General features: G+C 32.7%; 4 protein-coding genes across 4 annotated transcripts in view; all 4 read right to left on the reverse strand.

Annotated features, from left to right (window-relative positions):
• Window positions 1-2,671: 2,671 nt before the first annotated feature.
• Window positions 2,672-4,977, reverse strand: LOC106327585. The gene is made up of 7 exons (XM_013765761.1): window positions 4,625-4,977; window positions 4,422-4,508; window positions 4,086-4,343; window positions 3,843-4,007; window positions 3,719-3,772; window positions 3,493-3,639; window positions 2,672-3,423 (listed from the first exon to the last, which is right to left on the reverse strand). Exons 1-7 carry the CDS (start codon window positions 4,790-4,792, stop codon window positions 3,046-3,048), a joined length of 1,257 nt encoding a protein of 418 aa, XP_013621215.1. The 5' UTR covers window positions 4,793-4,977; the 3' UTR covers window positions 2,672-3,045.
• Window positions 4,978-10,917: 5,940 nt separating this feature from the next.
• LOC106327586 lies at window positions 10,918-11,422 on the reverse strand. Its single transcript, XM_013765762.1, has one exon. The coding sequence runs from the start codon at window positions 11,351-11,353 to the stop codon at window positions 11,057-11,059; it is 297 nt and encodes a 98-aa protein (XP_013621216.1). The 5' UTR covers window positions 11,354-11,422; the 3' UTR covers window positions 10,918-11,056.
• Window positions 11,423-11,755: 333 nt separating this feature from the next.
• On the reverse strand, window positions 11,756-14,751 carry LOC106327584 (pumilio homolog 12-like). Its single transcript, XM_013765760.1, has 7 exons — window positions 14,602-14,751; window positions 13,066-14,136; window positions 12,838-13,000; window positions 12,573-12,736; window positions 12,216-12,474; window positions 12,029-12,144; window positions 11,756-11,921 (listed from the first exon to the last, which is right to left on the reverse strand). Exons 2-6 carry the CDS (start codon window positions 14,088-14,090, stop codon window positions 12,037-12,039), a joined length of 1,719 nt encoding a protein of 572 aa, XP_013621214.1. The 5' UTR covers window positions 14,091-14,136; window positions 14,602-14,751; the 3' UTR covers window positions 11,756-11,921; window positions 12,029-12,036.
• Window positions 14,752-21,568: 6,817 nt separating this feature from the next.
• The window catches only part of LOC106323392, a 26,817-nt gene continuing 25,740 nt past the window's right edge, over window positions 21,569-22,645 (reverse strand). Inside the window, exon 3 of the mRNA XM_013761529.1 lies at window positions 21,569-22,284. Within this exon, the coding sequence (XP_013616983.1) occupies window positions 21,569-22,284 (716 nt within the window). The remainder of the gene's footprint in view (window positions 22,285-22,645) is intronic.

The following is a 22,645-nucleotide window of genomic DNA, read 5'->3' on the forward strand; positions in this document are numbered from 1 at the left end:
AAGTGATATCATAGTTTAATTTTTATTAGTTTTTTTTGTTAATTTTTAGAGTTTTTTTGTATTTAAGATTTTTTTTCCATATTAAGCTTCTATTTCTTTCAGAGAATTGATATATATATGTCATAAAAATTACTATCAAATCAGTTTTACTTAGTTATTATTTTGTTTTTAATGAAAATACACTTTTTAAATAATTTAATTTAAAATAAAATTATATATTAATTTGATGTATTCTAAAAATTTGATTGATTTAATTAATTTGCTTTGGTGGATAACTTAAAAAAGTTTTCATATGAATCGGAGAAAGCAAGTGTATGTTGTTATATTATATTTATTTGTGTATATAGAATCTATATATAATGCTATTGCAATAAAGAAAGAACATTATTTTTTTGTAACTTCAAAAAGATACATTATTACAATTTGAAATTAATCAAAATTGAATAAAATGGTAATTAAATATTTGTAAATCTAATTGTTGTTTATCTTGTTTAGTTGGATTCTCATGAAAATAAATCGATAGGTTAAACAAATGTTTCAAAATTTGTTGTGTTATTGTTTTGTCTATAAATTACAAAATTTATTGAATTGATATATTTAATTATTTCATCCTTAAATAATATTTTATTAAGATATTAGAGAACTATGTTTTGAGTTGTTTTGTCAAAATTGTACAAAAATCTATGCTTTTTCATATTTGTCACGAAAATTTATATGTTAAACTTACTTTTACAAAATTCTTAACTTTGTCACGAAAACAAAAAATCTATGTTTTTTCATATTTGTCAATGTTTTCACACTTTCAAAGAATATATTAGCTTAGTCAGTTACTTATTTTTTTTTACAAAATAAAGTATCGGAGTCTTGAAAGTTGAATTTATATTATTGTAACTGTACATAAGAGTTTGTGATTACATAGTTAATGATTCTTGTATATGTGTCCAAGAAAGTTTCAATGACTTAGTGGTAACTGTCCTATATGTATGTCATACTAACCCGGGTTTGATCCTTTCTGTCGCATTGTTTTTTCATTTTTTACGAATAAATAATAAATGAGATGATGTGACAACTTCAGGCTCTCTGATTTGTTGATTTTCTTATCATACGTGGACACTCTCTCCATGGCTTATATTTGTCTTTTAGTATTGTATATATTGATATCAATATTTAGCTTCAGCATTATTAAGTAATTATTGGAACGTTTAATTATGTATATTATCATAACTCATTGTATTTCGTCGTAACCTTTGTCAATCATCAGAGGTTCATCCAGTCGAATAATAATTTTCTGTGATATCATTAAATTTATGATAGATCATACTTTTACAATTTAATTAAATTAATTTTATAGACTATACTTAAGCCTTTAAATCTAACATGCATGATAGTTTAGCCTTTAAATCACAGAAAAATGAAAATACTTTCATTTGCAGCTCTTAATTAGTTATATTTATGTACCTTTTTCAACAGTTGTAGTTATTCACTTCTAACTGAAAAAAAAAATCAAGTTAGTTAATTAGTTATTTATAAAAGTAAACCACTAAATTAATTATCATTTTCCTCAGTTTAAAAAAACATTATTAGACACTTATAATTGGAATTTCATTCATTCAGTAACAGAATAATTAGTTGGTGCAGTGAATCAAACATCCATCATTTCACAACCAAAATGTTCAAAAAAAATAAAAATCATTTCATAACCAAATGCAACAAAGGGAGAATGCAACCTTCTTGTCTTGAAGGTTACAAGAGAGAAGACTTATCCGATTCTCTCTTTCACAATATCAAACTACAAACAAACTTGTTCGACAGACAATCTCTCTTTCCCACTTACAAATTCTCTTTTCAGTAAGCAGCAAATGCAACAAAGGAAAGACTCTTAAACAACCCGAAGCTCTGCAACCTCCATGTCTTCAAGGTTACAAAAGATAAGACTTATCAAATTCTCTTTCACACTTACAAACTGCAGACAGAGTTGTTCTCTTCCAGCCCAAGTAACAAATAAAAACCCCAAAACCGCAACTAAAACCTAATCAAAACCTAGAAACCAAAAAGAAAGTGTCCTGAAAACAAGATAGTAAAGTGTAAGAAAAAATCAACAAAAACGATATTTCCACACTTTACATAAACATAAGGAAAATTCCAGTACAAGCGTTACTCTACATCTTCTTTCTTCTGTTCAGCAGAGGTTCATCCAGCTGAATAATACTGTGTTGATCTGTTAATTTTAAATTCTTTGGAAATTTAAAATTAATATTATAGACTATATATAGACTTATTTAGGGATTCATTTATACCTAGACAATCTAACATGCGTTATAGGTTAGCCATTTAAATCTCATATAAAATGAGCCATTACCTTTACAATAATGGTAAGTATTTTCTTCTGACTGAATAAATTAGTTGATTAGTTATTAATAAAAGTTAACAGATTAACATATTAAATAAGCATCTTCCCTTTTGCTTTTTTTCACTTGTTTATGTAATGTCATTAAAATCATTATTAGCCACTTTGTAGTTGAAATATCAAATCCTGTCATTTCATTGATTAACAGAATAATTAGTTGATACAATGAACCAAACCTCCATCATTTCATAAGAAAATGCATCAAAGGAAACACTATAACAAGAGATGATTGTGACAAAAAAAAAAAAAAAAGAAGGTTACAAGAGATGCAGATTCTCTCTTTCACAAACTCTATCTTTCACACTCACAAAATCTCTTTTCAGTAAGCAGCAAATAGGTAAGACTCTAAAACAACCCAAAGCTCTGCAACCTCCTTTTGTTCAAGGTTACAAAAGATAAAGACTTATCAAATTCTCTTTCACACTTACAAACTGCAGAAAGAGTTGTTCTCTTCCAACCCAAGTAACAAATAAAAACCCCAAAACCGCAACTAAAACCTAATCAAAACCTAGAAACCCAAAGGGAAAAGTGTAAGAAAAAAATCAACAAAAACGATATTTCCACACTTCACATAAACACAAGTGTTACTTCTCTACATCTTCATCATCCACATCTTCCTCTTTCTTCTGTTCTACCATCTACTGACAATTAGGGTTTCTTCCGGGGCCACCATAGTAAAAGTAATGCCCCCAATCATCATTCTTACCAACCTCAACATCATAGCAATTCGACTTCTCAGTAAAAGTGTTGAGCCCTTTTGGTTCCTTCAGGTTATTAGAGCTATCAACAACTTGAATATTCCGAAAGTAACTTGCTTTCGAGAACCCTGCATCCGGAAACTGACCGCTCCCCATTTGAGTGGTCGTGTGGTGACCATCTTCCTCCATGTTCACTACTTCCCCACCCCATTCCACTATCGACGCACTGTCAGCTAAGTACGAGAACAGAAAGCTTGGCCAGTACCCCAACACGTACCCGTCCCCAAACTGCATCCACCAGTGCCCTTCTTTCGGATCCTACAAGCAAAAAAATGTGCACCAGTTAACATCTTTGGTAATGATGTGTTAATGGAAACTGGTTCTTACTTTCCAAATGGTAATGCTGATATCGTATTGCGGGTTATGGAAGCCAGATACAGGAGATATACTAGCTCCCATTGCTATTTGACTGTTGATTTGTATAAAACCGGAACAAAGGAGATTGTAGCAGCCAGTAGCTTGATAAGCATCACTCTGTCGTTTGTTCAAAATATAGAAAAACAGTAAGAAACATCAATAAATAGAATAAAACGTAACAGGGTTTGAAGCTTACCGTCCAGTATGTGAATAGTCTTGTATTGTTATCACCATATAGATCCGGACTAACCTGTTTTGTGTATATATATGTTAAAAGAAACTAAAGATGTTTATGGAAAGAAGTTAAAATAGATAGGTACCTGCCAACCAGCTTCAATGCTGTTGAGATCTTGACCAAAAGCACCACCAAGAATCCACAGCTGAGACAAGCTGAACTCATTTGAGCTTTGTACTTTGGGTTCCCAAACGTTTATAGTCGCCTTAGCTCCGTAAAACTTGCCTCCTTCCACATAAGCTATAGCGTGCTAAATGCCACATACCAAAAAAGAGAGGTTTTAGATGAAGAAACTTCATGTAGGTGGGGAAGAATCAAGAGTCTTTACCTGGTGACCACTTTGGTTGGCGAGATCAGGATCAGCAGAACGCGGCAGGGGGACTGTACGGTGCTTCTTCTTACCGTAGCGTTTAGCGGAGCTTGCTCTCAGAACGTCTTCTTTCTTTGTCCTCCTCACTGGTATTGTCCCCGAGGAACACGCTCCGGTCTGGTGCCATAACTGAGTGACTGGATTGAACTTCTCTTTTGGCTTCTCAGACACTTTGTTCTCACCAAACATCAGGTCAGGGATGGTACTAGGATTCATCTGTTTTTAATAAACATAATATGTTAAGTCATAGACAAAACTAAAAAAGGATTGAGGCAAATGGTGAATCAAGAATACCTGAATCTTGTGGTCTTTGAGGAAAGGATGGTCAAAAGCTGGTTGCTTGGAGATATGAACACAGTCTATTATGTCACCGTCTGGACTCTGTTCACACACACACTCAAGGAGTTAGATTTACACATAGTAATCAAAAGGTTCCAACTTTCTTCTTACTAAACGATGGAACCAAAGCTTGCATGAAAGTAAAAAAGGCTAAAAACCTGAATGCTCTTAACGGCTGGTTTGTTCAATCGTTTCAAGTGTTTGTGCACTTCCAAGTTCTGAGTCGAGACACTGAGCCTCCCTGCTGCGCATGTTAGAGAGAGCAGTCCCCAAGAGCAGAACCAAATGAAAACCCTCTCATTGCTAAAATGCGCCTCAGAACTCATCTTCTCAGTCTAAAGCCAACAAGAAGAAAGAGAGAAAGATATGGTTCTCACTAATCTAAGAAAGCTCTTTATTTGGTGGAGTTTTTTTGAAAAAAGCAAACACCTTTATTAGTCTTCTTCTCTCTAGAAGACCTCTTACTCTGTAACCCACCACCACTAACACCAGTGATTCTGCAGCGACATTGAAGTGGGTCTCTCCTTTTTTGATGATGAAAAGACTCCCACTTTTTGTCTTTCTCCTTTTTTTGCCACTTTCTCTCTCTCTACTTCTAATTAACCCTTAAAAATACATGTTATGTATGAGTAATAAAGACAAAACTAATAAAGATCCAATTACTTTACAGCCCTCGAAAGTAAATAATTACGAAAACGAAACCGTCTAAAAACATCATTCGGAAAAAAACACCTCAACTTTCAAATGATTATTTGTTTAATGGGTATTCAAATAATTGTTTGTTTAATGATAAAAACATTAACGGTAAAAATACATGTGTATAAAATGAGTTTTGTGCTGTCTTTGGTAACAAATAAGAGGATTCGTTTTGTGATGTCTTTGAGTTTCACTGAAAGGTAAGGTTAATCTAATACGGTCACTGGATCAGTCTAATATTCAAACTCTAAGAGAAATGTGTGGCATAGCTCTACTTTCTTAAGAGAAATGAGATGTGTAACATGTGTTAATCACAAATCAATATTATTCCTAACGAAATAAGAGTTTGGCATATGCTTATATAAAAAATAATACCATTATAAGTTCTATAACTGTAAAAAAAAAACAATTTGAAATATGATGCAAGTAGGAACCCACAAGCATGGCGAGTTAGTCGATGCAACTCCTGAAGAGCAACGAACCAAAATTGATTGCATAGAATATCAAAATATGGTAAATTAGTTGGTTTGCTAGATTATAGGAAGTATAGTATTTTAATTTTAACTAAATAAAGAAAATACAATAAATATTTTAAGGTTATTAATTATTTCAGTGACATATTGTAAGTTTAAAGTTTAATTCTTATTTGTACTTCTATTTTAATAGTACAGATGCAAGACTAAACTCCCAAACTTAATGATAAATAATGATAAGTTAGTGTTATGCAATTTAATGCGAAGACGGTCGTTTCAATCTACACTATTAAACAATAATCTCTAATAGAATTATGTTTTTGTTTTTTAAAGTTAATTATAATAGTATGCCACTGCTTTTTAAAATTATTTTAATTAAAAAGATATTCTTTTTTTCAACCGATCAGAATTCATCAATTTTCCAAACCAATTATATTCCACATCATTTAATATAATTCCATCTTTGTATCGTTCTTTTTTCTAACTGACTAAATTCATAAAAAAAAATATATAATAATGCTCTAAGAACCTCTCCTGTTTTCTAGATACACACTCTAATCTAATAGCTTACTCAAACACTGAAAAGCCACAGAATATATAAAAAAATTATTTGCGTACTTTTCAAGCATATATTCCTCTTCTACACTAGTGTTTCTTTCTGTTTTTTTTTTTTTGAGCAAAGTGTTTCTTTCTGTTAATTTATGATTTTGAAATGAGAAAATTCTGAAACATCGTATCGAACGATGTCAATAAAGATACAATAAATAAACGAGAACAAAGTTCTGCAAAAAGTGGCAACTTTATCAGTAAATATTAAACATATTGTTTTGACCCATCATGCTACTGGTCCAATAGCTTATTACTTTTTGTTAAATACATTCTAGTACTATATTTTATTTGAGCAACTCAGATTAAACAACTAATTACTTCTTCTTTTTTGAGAAAAATAATAATTACATTGTTTTGTTATAAAATATATACGCATATATAGTTTTCTGTTATCACGAAATAGACAACTAAAACTACATTTTTTTTGTCAACCAACTAAAACTACATAGTTATAAATTATAATTAATGTTCTACAAAACAAAGCTACTTTGTTACAAAACAACGCTACTTTGTTCTAAAAAAAACATAGCTACTTTCCACTCAAATAGCGGATTCAGGGTGCATGGTAGCCGTACAGAAATGAAAATATATAAATCAGCTTATTTGTAAAAATAATTTGATAATTCCTATGGAGTTGGCTTATAAACTATTATATAATTATTTTAAAAAACTTCCGTTGAACACACTTAAACTTTATCTTTAAATTGACTTATTGTTTTTTCTTTACTGAAATTTACTTATTGTTATTTATTTGAATGGTTGATAGTATTACTGCACTAGAAAACTAAGTCTAAAGTAATCTAAAATGTCACCAAAACATCAACTTGATTATAATACTTTTAACAACACTTAGAAATATTATCTCCATGTACAGAAGATTAATGTTCTGCTTTTTTATTATACACTAAAGAGTAAGGTTTTAAGTTTAGTTAATGCATTTCACTTTAAAATTAAAACATAAATTTAAAGTAACATATATATATATAAGTGGATGAAATTTATTAGGAAGAAAATAAAACTTTATAAAATTTACAAATTAAATTATAGGATAATAAATAAAAATAAATATTAAAATTTTCTTAATACGTATAAACAACATTAAATATCATTTAAAAAAATACAGAGGGAGTATAAGTTTCTAAAGTTAAAGATAAGCGTAACAGAAAATATGACTGGAATAAAACAAAGCTTTCACATTGATCCAAAATTTAGAATATGTTAAAATTAAAATAATCTATAATTTAAATATAAAAATGTGTAAAATGATGGAAATTAATCTAAAATTTGATAAAAGTAATAAAATCGTATGTTATAAACAGTGGTGTAATTTGAGAATGGAATAATAGTAAATATGGTTGGTAGTTGGTACGAGTTGCCTGGTAAAAATAATGCTGTCTTTTGTTTGTTTGCAAATAGTTCCAGTCTAGTTAAGGACTATAAACCTGTATATTATGGGGAAGCAGACACAAGATTATCTGTCCCGATGTAGCTGTTGGCCTATCTTCTCTTTCGGTTTGCTCGCCGTTACCAAGGGAAACGGAGACAGTGCCAGTCCCCGTTTAAATTCTGACGGCGTCATCTCATTGATTGACTCGACGAAGGGAGAAATAAATCAAATCTAACGAACGTTGGGGAATCCAATACGAGTCAAAGACTGCAGCAGAGCATCATTATGAGGTTCCACAGAAAAGAGAGATTTTGGTATAAAATTTTAAAGGGTTTTTATGATTGTCACTTTTGATATTTTAAAAGAACTTACAAATTTCCTGTACTTAATTTTCACTTGTATCAGAGAAGTCATGAAAAACAAGCTAGTGTCAGAAGGCTTTTCTAGTTATTCTATGCCACTTTGAAGCAATTAAAAAACATATCTATTTATAAATAATAACTATAATGCTTTTTTTTTGTCAACACTATAATGCTTAAAACTCTAAATTTCCTAGTCCGTAATAAAGTCATCAGTGAGTAATAGATATGTTAATTTTTTAAGAAGAACGAATTTCATAAAATGTTCTCTTAATTAATTTCTTATTCTTGTTTATTTTGTTAGATAGCTTTGAGTAGGTAGGTTAGGTACAGGAAGTAAAAAAGATGAGCATTTACATGTGTTCTTTCGGTTTTTTTTTTGTGAAGTCTTTAATTAATTCAGCCATCATCCTCGTTAATCACCACTCTTGTCTTTTCTAATTACAAAAAGTAAATTGTACTCCTTGTCTAACGTGCGTGCACTAAACAGACAAAAGTGATTACCGCAAATTTCATCTACGGTTCGTATAATCTCTCGGTGCTAATCGGACTGTTGGATGCATCTGGTATCATGTTCTTTTGATAACTAAAACTTTGTTTCCTGACCGTTTTGATTAAAGACTGATCTTTAGAAGTTAGAAAACAATGTACTAATGTTACAAGGGATTTAAAAACGTCTGCCAGTCAATTCTGTAATAGTAGTACTTGACATATGGGCCCATATCCATATATGCAGTGTTCTTACACTAGCTAGATTTTATGGATATCTGAGCATGACAAACTTTTAGTCATTTGTCATTGCAGAATCAATGGTTCTTATAGTTAAAGCCTAAAGGCATGCGTTTCATTATTACATAAGTCTGTCTTTTAAGCATTAGTTCTTGTTAGAAATGGAGTTATATAATGTTGCGGTAATTATGATCCGCCGAGACAGAGCGAAGTGAAAAATTGAATCGATTTTAAGTTCCTATTGATTAATCTAAAATCACAATTTCGTGATCCTGTTTTAATTCTCATTTCATGAATATCAAAGTTTTTGGTTCTTTCTAATTTTGTTTCCAAATTGAATACGGGACTTGTTGCCACTTAAGCCTTTATCGGTCATCCTATTCGCACGAACTTGGGCCATCTTAATCCTCCTCGCACTGACTCGGCACAAGTTGGATTTGTTTCATTTACGGTATAACTAATATGCCTCGTGAATTTTGTTTTATACCATTTTCACACATAGCTGCTTGTGTAATTTATGTTCTATAGTTCGGAATGATAAACATTATAATTTCGATATAATTCAGTGAAACTTTAGTCGACACAAATAAAAACTGAGATGGAAAAATTATAAATTAAACATTTTTTTTTATCAAACAACAATTCCATTAATTTAAAGTCTCAACCTCCATCAAAAGAGGAAATATAAAGTAGAAAGGCACAATTTGCCATATTACATACAAACACAAGGAAACACAACATATACATGTGAATCCTCAAAAGATAAGATAAAAGATCGAATAGCCAATAAAATCCAATGAACATCAGAAGGCAACTCTCTAAAAGGAGGTGACTGAGTTCATGGCAGTCTGAGTGCAAACCAGCTGAGAAATGCCCAAAAGGGCTAGACACTCTGCAACAAAGGCAGTAAGGTCATGATACTGGGACAATGAACAACCAAGTCTTCGTGAGACCAAACAAATCTGATGTAATGTAAAGAAGCAAATACCGTTGCTTTTCTTTCCAAATTGCCACCAATGGTTAGAAAACAATACATACACTTCCACAGTTAAACCACAGACATATAAAACCCTGCGTACTGCTCACTGTCCCAGTATATAACACTTTAAACATAAACAAATTCTAACAAACACCTGAGTTAAATAACTGGAAGGAACATTAAGAGTGACATACTTGAGGATTCTGCAAGATTTTGAAGTTCAGTTCCCACATAAAGTACCTCAGAACGCTATGAAACTTTAAGCCTTTCACGTTTTTGGGAAAGACTTTTCTTCAATTGAAAATCGGGAATTAGATTCCATAAAACATCTCAAACCTGGAGAAAAATATAAGAGATAGATTGTATCCTTGCATAAGGCCCATAAAACATAAGATATTGTCGGACAAGCCAGCCCGAGACTTCGGCTTAAGGAAACGGCTAACGGCTTAGCGCGCGGTCTCGGCTCCTGACCACTTTTACTTGGCTCCACGAAATAGGAGCGCCGACTTGGTTACGAGGCTAATTACTCGAGCCTTTTATCAGGCCGGAGAAGAGCTAAAGCCCATTACTGTGAGACGAGCTAGGGTAAACGGTGGAGAAGGAAAGTTCGACTACATAAGGAGGAGAGAGGGGAAAAGAGGAGGATCCGAACATCTACACACACTCTTGGCGCTAAAACTAGGTTTTACTCTTTTGTATTTTTGTCGACTTGTATTTTCTTGGCCACTTCTCCAAGCACCGGCTTACTTTCTAACAGTTGTTCCTCATTTGTAACCGAACAACATTCCAATCTAATAAAATGCATTTGAACTAACCCACCGACAAGTTCGGTTTCTCTTCCTCGTTTCCCGACTGAACTAACCGAACTTGGTTCAAACAAAAAAGTTCAGCAAGAAATCAGTAGACATCTCAAGGAAACACACATATTCACACACACAGACAACAAAACTTTAAACTTCAACAGAAATAGACCCAAATAAATTTCAGTTCCAAAGAAGATTTTGAGAGGGTTCAATGATTTGAGAAGTGTACCTCGCTCCATTCCGAGACGGTCACACAAGAACAATCTCCTTGACGAATAAAAGAAAATATCGACAAAAGACTGATCTACCAAAAAAACTCTAAGTAGAGTTATGCTCGGTGAGTGTTTACAGATAAATCTCCTGATTAAACACTTTGAGACATCCTCTAGATCAAATCATCCGAAAACAGAGTTAACTGGAATTTCATTATAATCTATATGTCAATCAAAAGCTAGATTAAACACGCTTAACTAACTAATCATATTCTTAGATCAAAACCGATTCTTTGAATACAGAACAAATTATATAAACATCCTCCCATCACAGATAATTTCGTCACTCTAAATGAAGATGATAGTAATTCTGATGATTAACAATCGAAGAAGAAGAAGAAGACGACGACGATGATGAATCGTCATCCCAACTATCATCATCAGGTTCTGGTGGGGCAACACAGATATAATTCCAGAACCATAACACGAATCGACCCAATTGCTGAAGCGGAAAACAGCAAACGAGCTGCAACATCTCGCCGCTTCTGATTCTATCCGACGCCGGAATCCACCGTAACCGCTGAAATATATCCGCCGATAGGTGCGCTACGGACATCACCGTGTCGCCTCGGAACACCATGTCTCTCTGCAAGTCGTCCTCTTATCTCTACAATTTTGGATTTTTGTTTTTTCTTACAGTCGATCTCTTTGTCTGTGACTCTGTGTTTTATCAACAACGTTGACTTTTCAAACCTATGTGATTTTGACACGTTGACTCTATCAAGATGTGGAGAGCTTATTATTTTACAGTTGACACTTTATTATATTGAACTGTAAAATAAAGCTCTTTTTAAAGTGTCAACGTGTTCACTCTATCACTTCCTTTTTATTCAAAAACCTAGTTACTTCTTTCCCAAGGAACCATTCCACACAAAGAAAATGAAAACCTAGTTACTTCTCACCCAAAGAACCTTGGATATAAATCAGATTTTTAGGGCGTTTATGTCATTGATAATCAATTTTCTCTTTTATACGTCACAAAAACATTTAATATGATATTTCATAACAGAGATGATTATAAGATTAGGTTAAAGGCATTCTCTGAATGTTTAGTCTCTTTGGATCTTTGAACCAAAAACGTTACGTTACATTACATTACACTTACAAGGTAACTTTACCAACAACAAGCAGCAACATTTGGTACAAATCTGCAATTATCAAAGAAAAAAAAAGAAACATATTAACGGTAAAATCATGAGACAAAAGTTTAGTGTTCAAAAAAAAAAAAAAAGTGACAAAAAGTTTAGATTTTTACCTGCTGAGTTACTTCTTCATGCTAAGTGCAGAGAGGACCTTTTTACCGTAAGGATTGGTACGAAGAGATGAGATATGAAGTTTAATGGTATCAACCAAAAGACCATGAAGACTCCCCTGCAACAATCTGATTTTTAGATACTGAATTTAAAACAGTATTTAAATTATTCACTAATTTTTTTAATTACCTTGGATCGTTTAAGAGCTGCTTGAATGACATAATTTCCATAAGGATCCAACATAACTTGATCCAGACAACCATAGGTTATGAGTTCTATGATGATGCGAGCTTGGTGTTTGTCATCAGCTAGTTTCAGACACTTCTCAACCACATTGCTGCTACATTTCTGCGTCGATAACTTGGTGTAACTCCCTTCTAATCGCTCGAGTATCTCGTTGATTGCCCATCGAAGCTTAAGATCAAATACATATTGAAGAACATAGTTCCTGCAAAGCATTGGATTTTCTCTCCATTATCATCAAGCATTGTTTTCAAAATCTCAAAAGAGATAATATCCAAAACATATATATATATATATATATACCCAAAAGGGTCTTGTGAGAAGAGTAGAGCATTAGATGCAATCTCAGAGACTAAGTGTTCCTTTTGATCTCCTTCGAAATGGGCAAGACATTTTTGTAGAACACAACATCCATATCGATCAGTTGCAAGCTCAACACAATGAGTCATCACAGCTTCAAAAAGAAACTGGACATACAAAAACAAAAAGATAGATCATATTTTCATATCAGTTCAGATTATTAGAGTGAATCTTTAACTTCAAAAAAAACAGTGAAGAAAGTCATTACCTTCTTGCAGTGAGGTAACAAGTACTGCAAGCACCGTTGAGCTACATGATTACCGTTTACATTCTTTATCAATGTCACAACGCTATGCTTCAAAGCAGATACAATGATTGCAATCTCCTCTTGTCTCTTAACCGTTTCAACTATCTTTTGAACAGCTCTAGTCCTGTAATAACATAAAAAGATCAATGATACATATAGGAAGAAAAGGTTTTAAAGGTTTTGTTTTACCCGTGCATGTCACAAGAGATTTTAACAAGCAGTCCTGGCTTTCTAGCTATGGAATGAACAATCTGCATTCTATGATCTTCGCTGCACACTTCGAGCAGCTTCTGAACTAGATAGTTCCCAAAAGGGTCTATCATAAGCTCGCTGATATAGTCAATGATCTCGTTAAAGATCATATCGATATCGTTCCCATCTCCCTCAGCAAACTTCCTCTGCAGGAAGCGGCATCCGTGCTGGTCCTTGGCCATGTAGTATATCTTCCCTCTTGCCTCTGCAAGAGAGTTGTACTTTGGAGGATGTAATGTTAGATTGTTGAGGCTCATTGAGAGATCTTGGTCGAGTCCAACAGTACCGTACTTTATGACTTTAGCAGTGTTTAAACCGAGTGGCGATCTCATTAGAATCTTCTCTGGATAGTGCATTTTCTTCCTCACAATGCTTTCATCACCGTCTTCTCCATTACAAAACAAGTTTCTGTTAGACTGTTCAGCTCGGCGGTAACCAAAATGTTCTTGTCTTGGAGAAGTATCCATTAAAGGGTACTTGTTATTACAGAGATAGAGGAGATGAGAGTTCATAGGCATGTACTGTTCTTCGTCGATATTCCTCCAGTTGATATTAGATTGATCCAAAGCTTGATGGTGAGGCTGAGAATTAGGAAAGTAACCAACATGTTGAAGCTTCCTAAGCATTAGTGGATCGAGTTTTCTTGAATCAAACTTGTCTGCATATACACAAGGTGAGGTGTTTGGAGAGTGGTAAGAAGGGAAGAACATAAGTTGGGGATTCCCTGGAGTGTTTAAGTTTAAGTTTCCTTCAGCAAATGAAGAGGTTAATGCACGATCAATAGGAAGATGAGTACTCTGTTCTTCAAATGTAGCCACTTTCTTGATGGATGGTGATGATCTGGTTGAGCTCAAACAAATAGGGAAAGGGCTATAGTCGTTTCCTGAAGTAACTTTGGGAATCTCTCCAAGAAGCTTCTCTAATTCATCAAACTCTGTCTCATTTCTTCTTCTATGATCCATATCAACAGAGGAAAAAGTCCAAACTTCCAACTCCAAAATTCTAAAACTGAAACGAAACAAGAACACTTGAGGCTGAATCAAATTACACCAAAGCAACTATGTGGAGAGTTTGATGTAAGAAACAGACAAAAGATCTTCATTAATGTCACAAAGAAACACCTTATAACACATAGTAAAAGAAACAGAAGTCATTGGTAGGTTCTTAAATACATCAAAAAAACAAAACATTGGGATTAGAATCCACCACTAGTTAGCAGCACAACATTACTTTTATTTTGTCTTAAAGATACTTTCAGTTTCACTAGAAGCTGAACCATTCAAAATAAAAAATATTTTACATATAAATCTTCCATAGTGAAATCAAACACTAAACAAAACGATCATCAGATCTTATCAAAAATAAACGATCATCAGTTTGATCTCTAAGGATGACCCACAAATCTTATTAAAGAGACCAGTTTTGAAAAAAGAAACTGAGATTTTGTACGAGGATCAAAAAAAAAACCCTTACAATATTAAACAGAAGGAAAAGGTCCGATCTTAGTGTTCCGATCAAAGCAAATTCAATCACCAATCGGCAAAAGGTGATGAAGGAGGAAAAAAATCTCACACACGCAAAGAGAGAAAGGGAAACAAAAGAGAGACTAAAAAACCATACAAGAAAAAGAAAATATTTCTGTTTCCAAAAGAGGAAATATAATAAAGAAGAAGAAGAAAAAGGGAGAGTAATAGAAAATCTTAAAAAAAAAAAAAAAAAAAAAAAAAAAGAAAAAGGGAGAGAATTATGAGAGATGAAAATAGTTTCTAGGAAAAATGCAAAGAGAGTGCAAGGGATAGAGAGGGTGTTTATATTTTTGGTAGGCGGCGTGAAGAAGAAGGAGAAATATAGAGAGAGTTTCTGAGTAAATATATCGAATCAGTCATTTTTTATGTTTTGTTTATCAACCATTTTTATGTTATTTAATAGCAAAATTAGAGAGAGAAAAAAGAGACAATGAAAAAAAACAATAGGATCTTTTGATTTTATCTCCTTATGAGAAGAGGAGAGCTTAATTAGATGAAATGAAATTGAATTAAACTAAATTAATTCAAATAGGAAGAAAATAGACATAGAAATGATGAGAAGAAAGGAAGTAATAAAAAAGGAGTGCATGAAAATGGAAAGGTTTTTTGGGTACAAACTTATAAAGTATCTCTCTCGCTTCTATTGGTACGTTTCTATCCCTTTTTTTCTTTTTAAATATGGCTGGCTCTCTGCTTTTTTCTTCTCTCTTTATATATACAGACATTTACCCACGTAGATATGTGTACACATCTATCTATACACGTTTTATTATAAGTTTATAACGTATATTTCTACACATGCTTTAAATATTAAAAGACTATTTACAAACGCTTTAGCGGCTTTACAAAGTTGTAGTATTTCATTCACAGTTTATCATAAATATATCTACAATTTATAATTTAAACACTTTCATATAATTAACTTTATATTCTTTTTGAAACACAACACAAATTAACTTTATATTCATTATTCAAAAATTGATTTGAAAATTTCGTAAAGTGGTTGAAACTGAATGAAATTTTGGCTAATTGTTATCCTAAGTTGGAGACTTCTAAACTGAAATGTCTACATTCATAACAAATTGTTGAGTACTTAAAAGTTAGAAGTTCTTAGGAAGCTATTAAATTGTTGTCTTTTACCTTAAATTTATCATCAACTTGCAACGTTTTTACTTGCAGTGTTTCACTCTTTTAAGTAACAACATAATGTTAGTAGTATATAATCTCAGACGAATTCGAAAGAAAAGTCGTAAACATATCTCTATTTGATACATTGAAGTCTTGAGAAAACCGTTTCCTTTTGTTAATTGCTTGAGAAAATAACTTATGAATCTTTCGAGTTAACATTTAACAATATCATGAGTGATTACAAACTAACAGATCAAGTAGATTAACTAGCTAGTTTCTTTCAAAAAATAATTCTTTTAAATGTTACAAACCATTCGCCGTAATAAGAAGAAAAATATTTACGTTCTTGAAAAAAATAGCCAACGGTGACAAAGCTCCACTGAAACCCTAATTTTCATAGCTCACAGTCAATTTATTGCAATCAAACATCTTTTTCATTGTCACGCGATCTACACAAGCTACAATATTCTACTCAATTCTCAGATCACAAATCACTTGCTACGATAAACTATATGTTTGTTTGCGTGTTCTTTTTTGAAAACAAGGGATCAGATTCTAACTCGCAGATTTAGATGCATGATTGACTTAAAAATGCTCTAAAGCTGTTATCATCAATAATAGCATATCACACTGAACCTAAAACTAAAATGTGAACGAAATTTCAAGAAAGACAACTAAGTAGCTCTCATTCCCTTCAAATTTTTTCTTTTTTTTTTGCTAAATTGTAAATTTTATTAATCAAAATCAAGGTTTGGTTACAAATTTAATCGCAACCAGATTCTGCTCGAGAGCCATTCTGAATCTTAGGGGCCGCAAAAAGTTTAAAAAAATCCCATGTCACAAATAGATTAACTCAAAGCTTGCCAACAATGGTGAACTTTGAAGTTAATAAACATTATAGGACAAGAGACATCAAATTAAACTCCCCACCCAAACGCTTCTTGACTATCAGAGTAACCAGACTATCAAGAGAATAGCTAGAGGCAAGTTCAGTCAAGCATTCACCGAAGTGGCTCAAGCAGGCATCGACAGAGGCGGCTGGCTTCCGCTCCGGAGATCCACTAGAGGAGGAAGAAGCTGACAAACGAGCCCAAGTTAATGCAGCAGACGACGAAAATGTAGACCTGAACAACACCGCTGGAAGTGAAAGCACAAGTTACGGTCAAGCGCAGCCGGTAAATAAAGCTCCCCATCCGGTCAAACGCAGCCGGTAAATAAAGCTCCCCTTCAAATTTTTTCTCTCCTTTAAAACTCCAAGTTGTCGTTTTACAGTAAAAACTTATGAACAACCCCCAGAAATAAGATTATGATGTATGAATCATAACGAAACCCACTTGCAACTTTTAAAGTATGAACTGACTTTGAAAATGTTGTAAAGTTGTATTTCACCAAAAAAATTTGCAAAGTTGTAGAGTTTTTTCTCGTCATAAATTCGTATTACTAGATTTAAGAACAAACCAAAATGTAGAAATAAGCTTCAAGGAACCAAGACAACTAAAGTAACTTCTCATCAACTTTAAAACTATACATTGTGGTTTTATAGAAAAATATTATGAACAAAACCCAAAAACGGTGGGTTATAGGAAAGATATGAGTCACAATGGAACACACTAACTATTTAAAGTATGATTTAATTTGAAATTACTCAGTAGTTGTATTATCGATTTCTTATCAATAATTCTCTTTGTTAGATTGAAAATAAACCAAAAATAACTAATAAATTATAGAGGAGATTATAGAGTTTCATTGGAGATGCCCTAAGGAATCTCTCACCAATTAAAATACACACAAAAAACCAAAAAAATGGAGAAAATTAAAAGATACGGTGTGAAAGTGTCTTGTACAAGAGACTATAGTATTTTTTGAGAGACAATGAAATAGACAATGGAAAAAAAACCATATGAAAAAAAATCGGATCTTTTGATTTTATTTTCTTATGAGAACAGGAGAACTAAATTAAATGAAATCAAATTGAATTGATTTAAATCAAATAAGAAGAAAATAGACATAAAATGATGAGAAGAAATGAATTAAAATAAAAAAGGAGTGCATGAAAATGGAAAGGTCTTGTGGGTCGCAAACTCAAAAAGTCTCATCTCTCTTACTTCTTTTGGGTACGTTTTTTTTTTTTACAACACTTTTGGGTACGTTTCTGTCCCTTTTTTTTCTTTTTATTTAATGACTCTCTGTTTCTTATTCTCTTTAGAGTTATTTTTGGGTTCACCCCCTAGGATGAACCTAAAGGTTCACCGACAAATAAAAAATTGTTATTTTAAATCTAGTATCTTTTAATTAAGGAAACCAAATAACTTGGCAAATTATATTATTTTTTCAAAATAAAATTTAAAAATAAATAAAAATAATATATAAAAAACGAATTCAAAAAAAATAATGTTGTCAACAAAACACTAAACCCTAAACTCTAATACTAAACCCTAAACTCAAATCCTAAACCCTAAATCCTTGGCTAAACCCTAAATCCTTGGGTAAACCCCTAAACCCTTGGAAAAACACTAAACATGTTGTCAACAAAATACTAAACCCTAAACTCTAATCCTAAACCCTAAACCCTTGGAAAAACCTTAAACCCTTGGGTAAACCTTAAACCCTTGGGTAAACCCCAAACCCTTAGGTAAACCCTAAACCCTTGGAAAAACACTAACCATTTGGATAAATTCTAAATTATAAATCTTAAACACTAAACTCTAAATCTTAAAAATAAATTTTTTTTTTTAAATAATCTTTTTTTAGAACTATTGTTATTTTTATTTATTTAATTTTTTATTTTTTATTTTAAAAGCATAATATAATTTGGCAAGTTATTTTGTTTCCTTAATTAAAAGATACTAGATCTAAAATGACAATTTTCTATTGGTTGGTGAACCTAAAGGTTCACCCTAGGGGGTGAACCCAAGAAAAAGTCTTCTCTTTATATATACAGACATACACACGTAGATATGTGTTAAATATTTATACGCGTGCTTTAAATATTTAAAGACTATTACAAACGCTTTACAAAATTGTAGTTTTTTTGTAACTGAAAAATTGTAGTATCATTCACAATTTATGATAAAAATATATCTACAATTTTATAATTTACAATTTTCATATAATTGTGTTTATATTCATTATTCAAAAAATGATTTTCATATAATTGTGTTTATATTCATTATTCAAAAAGTGATATGAATGTTTCGTAAAATTGGTTGAACCTGAATGAATTTTGCCTATTTGTTATCCTCAGTTCGAGACATTCAAAACTGAAACGATAGATTCACAACAAGTTGTTAAGAAGTCAGAAGTTTGTAGGCAGTGCCGTCTCTTGGCTATGGCAACATGGCCATTGCCATGGGTCCATAGGTCCACAAATTTTTTAGTGTTATTTTTAAGGTCTATTTTAATCTGATAATTAACAAAAAGATCCATAATTAAGTAAACATAATTTATAAAAAGGTCCATATTTTTTGTTTCTATTTGTTTCAAGTCTTAAAACTTCTATTAGCTCAAGTTAAATGAAATGGAATGAAGAAAAATATAGAAAATATTTATAAAAGGTATATATTTCTTGTTTCGCCTATGACTATTACGTTGGTTAAGATGGCACTGTTTGTAGGAAGGCTATTAAATTGTTGTCTTTTACCTTAAATTCATTATCAACTTGGAGTGTTTTTTACTTGCAGTGTTTCACTCTTTTGCGTAACAGTATAATAATGTTAGTATAGTATATAATTTCAGAATAATCCTTAAAAAGGTCTAAACATCTTTATTAATAAATATGTTCAAAAGACATCTCTAATAGATACATCGAAGTCTTGAGAAAGTTTTTTCTTTTGATAATTGTTTGAGAAAATAACTTATGAATCTTTTGAATTGACAAAATCATGAGAGATTAACAACTAACACATTCTTTCAAGTAGATTAGATAGCTTCTTCCAAATACTAACAATTTTAAAAACTAATCAAATCATTCAGCTCAGTGCCGTGCATAGAGTTTAGGGGCCTAAGGCAAATATAAAAATAAATTTATTTACAGCTATAATAAAAACTATTTTTTTAATATGTCATCTTCACAATACACAAGTTTAACACTGTAAAAAATAAACTTATTACGTAAATATGCTATATTATGGCATATAGAAAAAAAAACATGAAATCAGAAATTATTTTAAAAATAATAGTCCACTCTAATGGAAAGAGTTTTTTTAAAAATAAATATAAACTACTATAATAGAAATTATTTTAAATTTTGGGGTCGTAAAAAAATCATATTAATCAGGAGTCTGAGGCGAGTGCATTTTTTAATACAATGTAGGGATGCTTCTGATTCAGCTGTAAAAAAGAATTTTTGCTTTCTTGAAAAGTAAGTAGTTAGCGGAGATAAAGAAAATAGCTAACCCTAATTTGCATAGCTCACAGAATCAATTTAATTATTACAATCAAACATACACAAGCTACAAATGTTCTACTCAATTCTCAGATCAAAGATCACTTGCTTCGATCTTCAGAACACAGCCAAACTAATTTGTTTGTATGTTCTTTTTAGAAACAAGGGTGATATATGTTTGTATGTTTGTCGAGCCAATCAGATTCTAACTCGCAGATTCTTATGCATGATTGACTTAAAAATGCTCTAAAGTTGTTATCATCAATAATATTATATCAAATTGAACTTAAAAACTTAATGTTAGAACGAAGTTGCTTTAGAACTCACTACCTTCCAAATTTTCTCTCCATCAAATCTCCAAGTTGTTGTTTTACAGTAAAAAGTTTTGAACAACCCCATAAATTATAAGGTCGCGAATTATGAGCATAATGGAACCCACACTTGCAACTTTTAAAGTATGAACTTACTTCGAAAATGTTGTAAGAAATTTTTCTCGTCATAACAGGCATGTTCTTTTTCTTGACGCGTACGGCAGCGTCAGCGGCTAAAAAAACAGGAAGGAAATATTGTAATTAACGCCATCGTTTTTTAAGTTTGTGTCGCTGCGAATTATTTTACGGAGTGTTGCCGGTGATGTTAGTGACGCTGAAAAAAATACGCCTTCGTGGTCAAACGCGGACGTCGCTGCCATTTATTCTCCACATCCTTAAGCCTCAAAAAACTTACAATTAGGGCATTATTTTGAACGCTTGACGCTGACACTGCGATTCTTTACCGAACAGGGCTAAATTCTTATTACTGGATTTCAGAACAAATCAAAATGGAAGAAAGAAGCTCCAAGGAACCAAGACAACTAAAATTACTTGTTATCAACACAAAGTGTAGTGCTTTAGGATCGCGCGCGTCTTCATGGTTTCTGATTAAATCTAGCCGTTCGATCGGTTATTCACCTAAACAGAGTGAAGTTGAAAGTCTCAACTTAAAGTCTAAACCTCACCAACTCTACTCTACACTACACACGTACGAGCGAGCTTCTTGTAAACACTCAAGTCATTTTGTCAGTTGTCACGTACTCACGTTGGAAAGTTTGATCAGTATAACATTTTTCGGTCGTCATAATGGCTTATTGGGTTTTTCCTAAAGTAGTAGGCCCATTATAGTAGGCCTTTTTTAAAATAACAGGTCACACGCAATATGTAATATATATTATTGGTATAATATACAATACCATACTTGATATATATTGTTGGTATTTGGTATCAATGATCAACAAATCAACATGCTAAAAAAAGCAAAAACTCAACATGCTCAAAACGTACTATCGACCTTCATGCATCGCAGGGGTAATCTGAGGTGGTGAAATTCACCACAAAGTTTTTTAGTAGTTTGGAAATAATCAGTTTCAAGCGCTTACTCGAGTACAAACCCTCGCTTCTCTATAGACTTTACCTGGCTGACACATATAACCTTTGTTGGGAGCACAATGAGAATCCTCCGAACAAATACCCAACCCTTCCAAAGCACATCCTTGTTTCACTATCGTTACGTTTCCTTTTAACCCTAGAATCTGATCGGTCCACTCTGTAGAAAACAACCCCAACGGATCCAACCTCTCCTTTACTTTCAAAAACGCATTTGCGTTTTTATATTTTCTAATGACACCATCAAATGCTATATTCCTATTCTTCCCCCAATGTGGTAACGCCTCGTATTTTAATATGGCTATTTGCTCGATCTCTTCGACATAGTCCTCATAGAGACGCGGTGTCAAGGGATCATCTTTGCTTCGGTAGTAAGTTAGGTCAAAGTCTAAAGCTTTCTTCTCTTTCCCGAGAAAAGCAGGGGAGGATGTGACATAGCGCATTAAAATACCGTTGCTGCCTTCAAGGACGCAGAGAGATTTTGGTTCGATCTTCACAATTGCTTTGATGTCGTTGATGAAATCTTTGACATGTGTGAGAGGAATACTTAACGTTGTTTGAAGAAAAAACTCTCCGTTTATGCTTGGGTCCCACGGACAAGCCGTGATCAATCCATCCTGAATGCTGTCTAGACACGAACCGGACGACATCATACGGTCTTGGCTTCCTATAACCGGATAGCCTGTAAATATAAAGCCTGTTGATACACTAAATATGAATCTTTGCTACTGCCAAGTTAACAGTTGTGATTATAGTACTTTAGATTTAATCCAGAGGACCAGTCTACACTTTACTCTTATAAGTTCAATGTCAAGCTAAGAAGAAAATGGTTTTCAATTCAATTGGTGACGCGGAAAACAAGTAAACTAGAGTTTGATTCAATTTAACAAGAAGCTAGCCTAGGGTATTTCATTGGGTGTTGAGCGAGAGCCAAACAATTATTCAAGCGCGATGCAGTGCTTTCTAGAACTCGGATCACTCAGCTGGAACACCCCACTGTCGTGGTGGTGATCTCTTTGCTGGTCGATCCCATCATCTAACTGTCGTTGAGATGAGAA

Source organism: Brassica oleracea, chromosome C2 (genome assembly GCF_000695525.1).
Source record: "Brassica oleracea var. oleracea cultivar TO1000 chromosome C2, BOL, whole genome shotgun sequence".
NCBI lineage: Eukaryota > Viridiplantae > Streptophyta > Magnoliopsida > Brassicales > Brassicaceae > Brassica > Brassica oleracea.

What these genes read in the sequence shown, in the direction of transcription:
- LOC106327585 (XM_013765761.1), bottom strand. Translation starts at nt 4,792, where the DNA reads ATGAGTTCTGAGGCGCATTTTAGCAATGAGAGGGTTTTCATTTGGTTC. An exon ending in CAGCCGTTAAGAGCATTCAG is followed by an intron (nt 4,509 to 4,624) that starts GTTTTTAGCCTT and finishes GTGTGTGAACAG; the next exon opens with AGTCCAGACGGTGACATAAT. An exon ending in CCAACCAAAGTGGTCACCAG is followed by an intron (nt 4,008 to 4,085) that starts GTAAAGACTCTT and finishes TGTGGCATTTAG; the next exon opens with CACGCTATAGCTTATGTGGA.
- LOC106327586 (XM_013765762.1), bottom strand. Translation starts at nt 11,353, where the DNA reads ATGGTGTTCCGAGGCGACACGGTGATGTCCGTAGCGCACCTATCGGCG.
- LOC106327584 (XM_013765760.1), bottom strand. Translation starts at nt 14,090, where the DNA reads ATGGATCATAGAAGAAGAAATGAGACAGAGTTTGATGAATTAGAGAAG. An exon ending in ATCTCTTGTGACATGCACGG is followed by an intron (nt 13,001 to 13,065) that starts GTAAAACAAAAC and finishes ATGTTATTACAG; the next exon opens with GACTAGAGCTGTTCAAAAGA. An exon ending in TGTTACCTCACTGCAAGAAG is followed by an intron (nt 12,737 to 12,837) that starts GTAATGACTTTC and finishes TTGTATGTCCAG; the next exon opens with TTTCTTTTTGAAGCTGTGAT.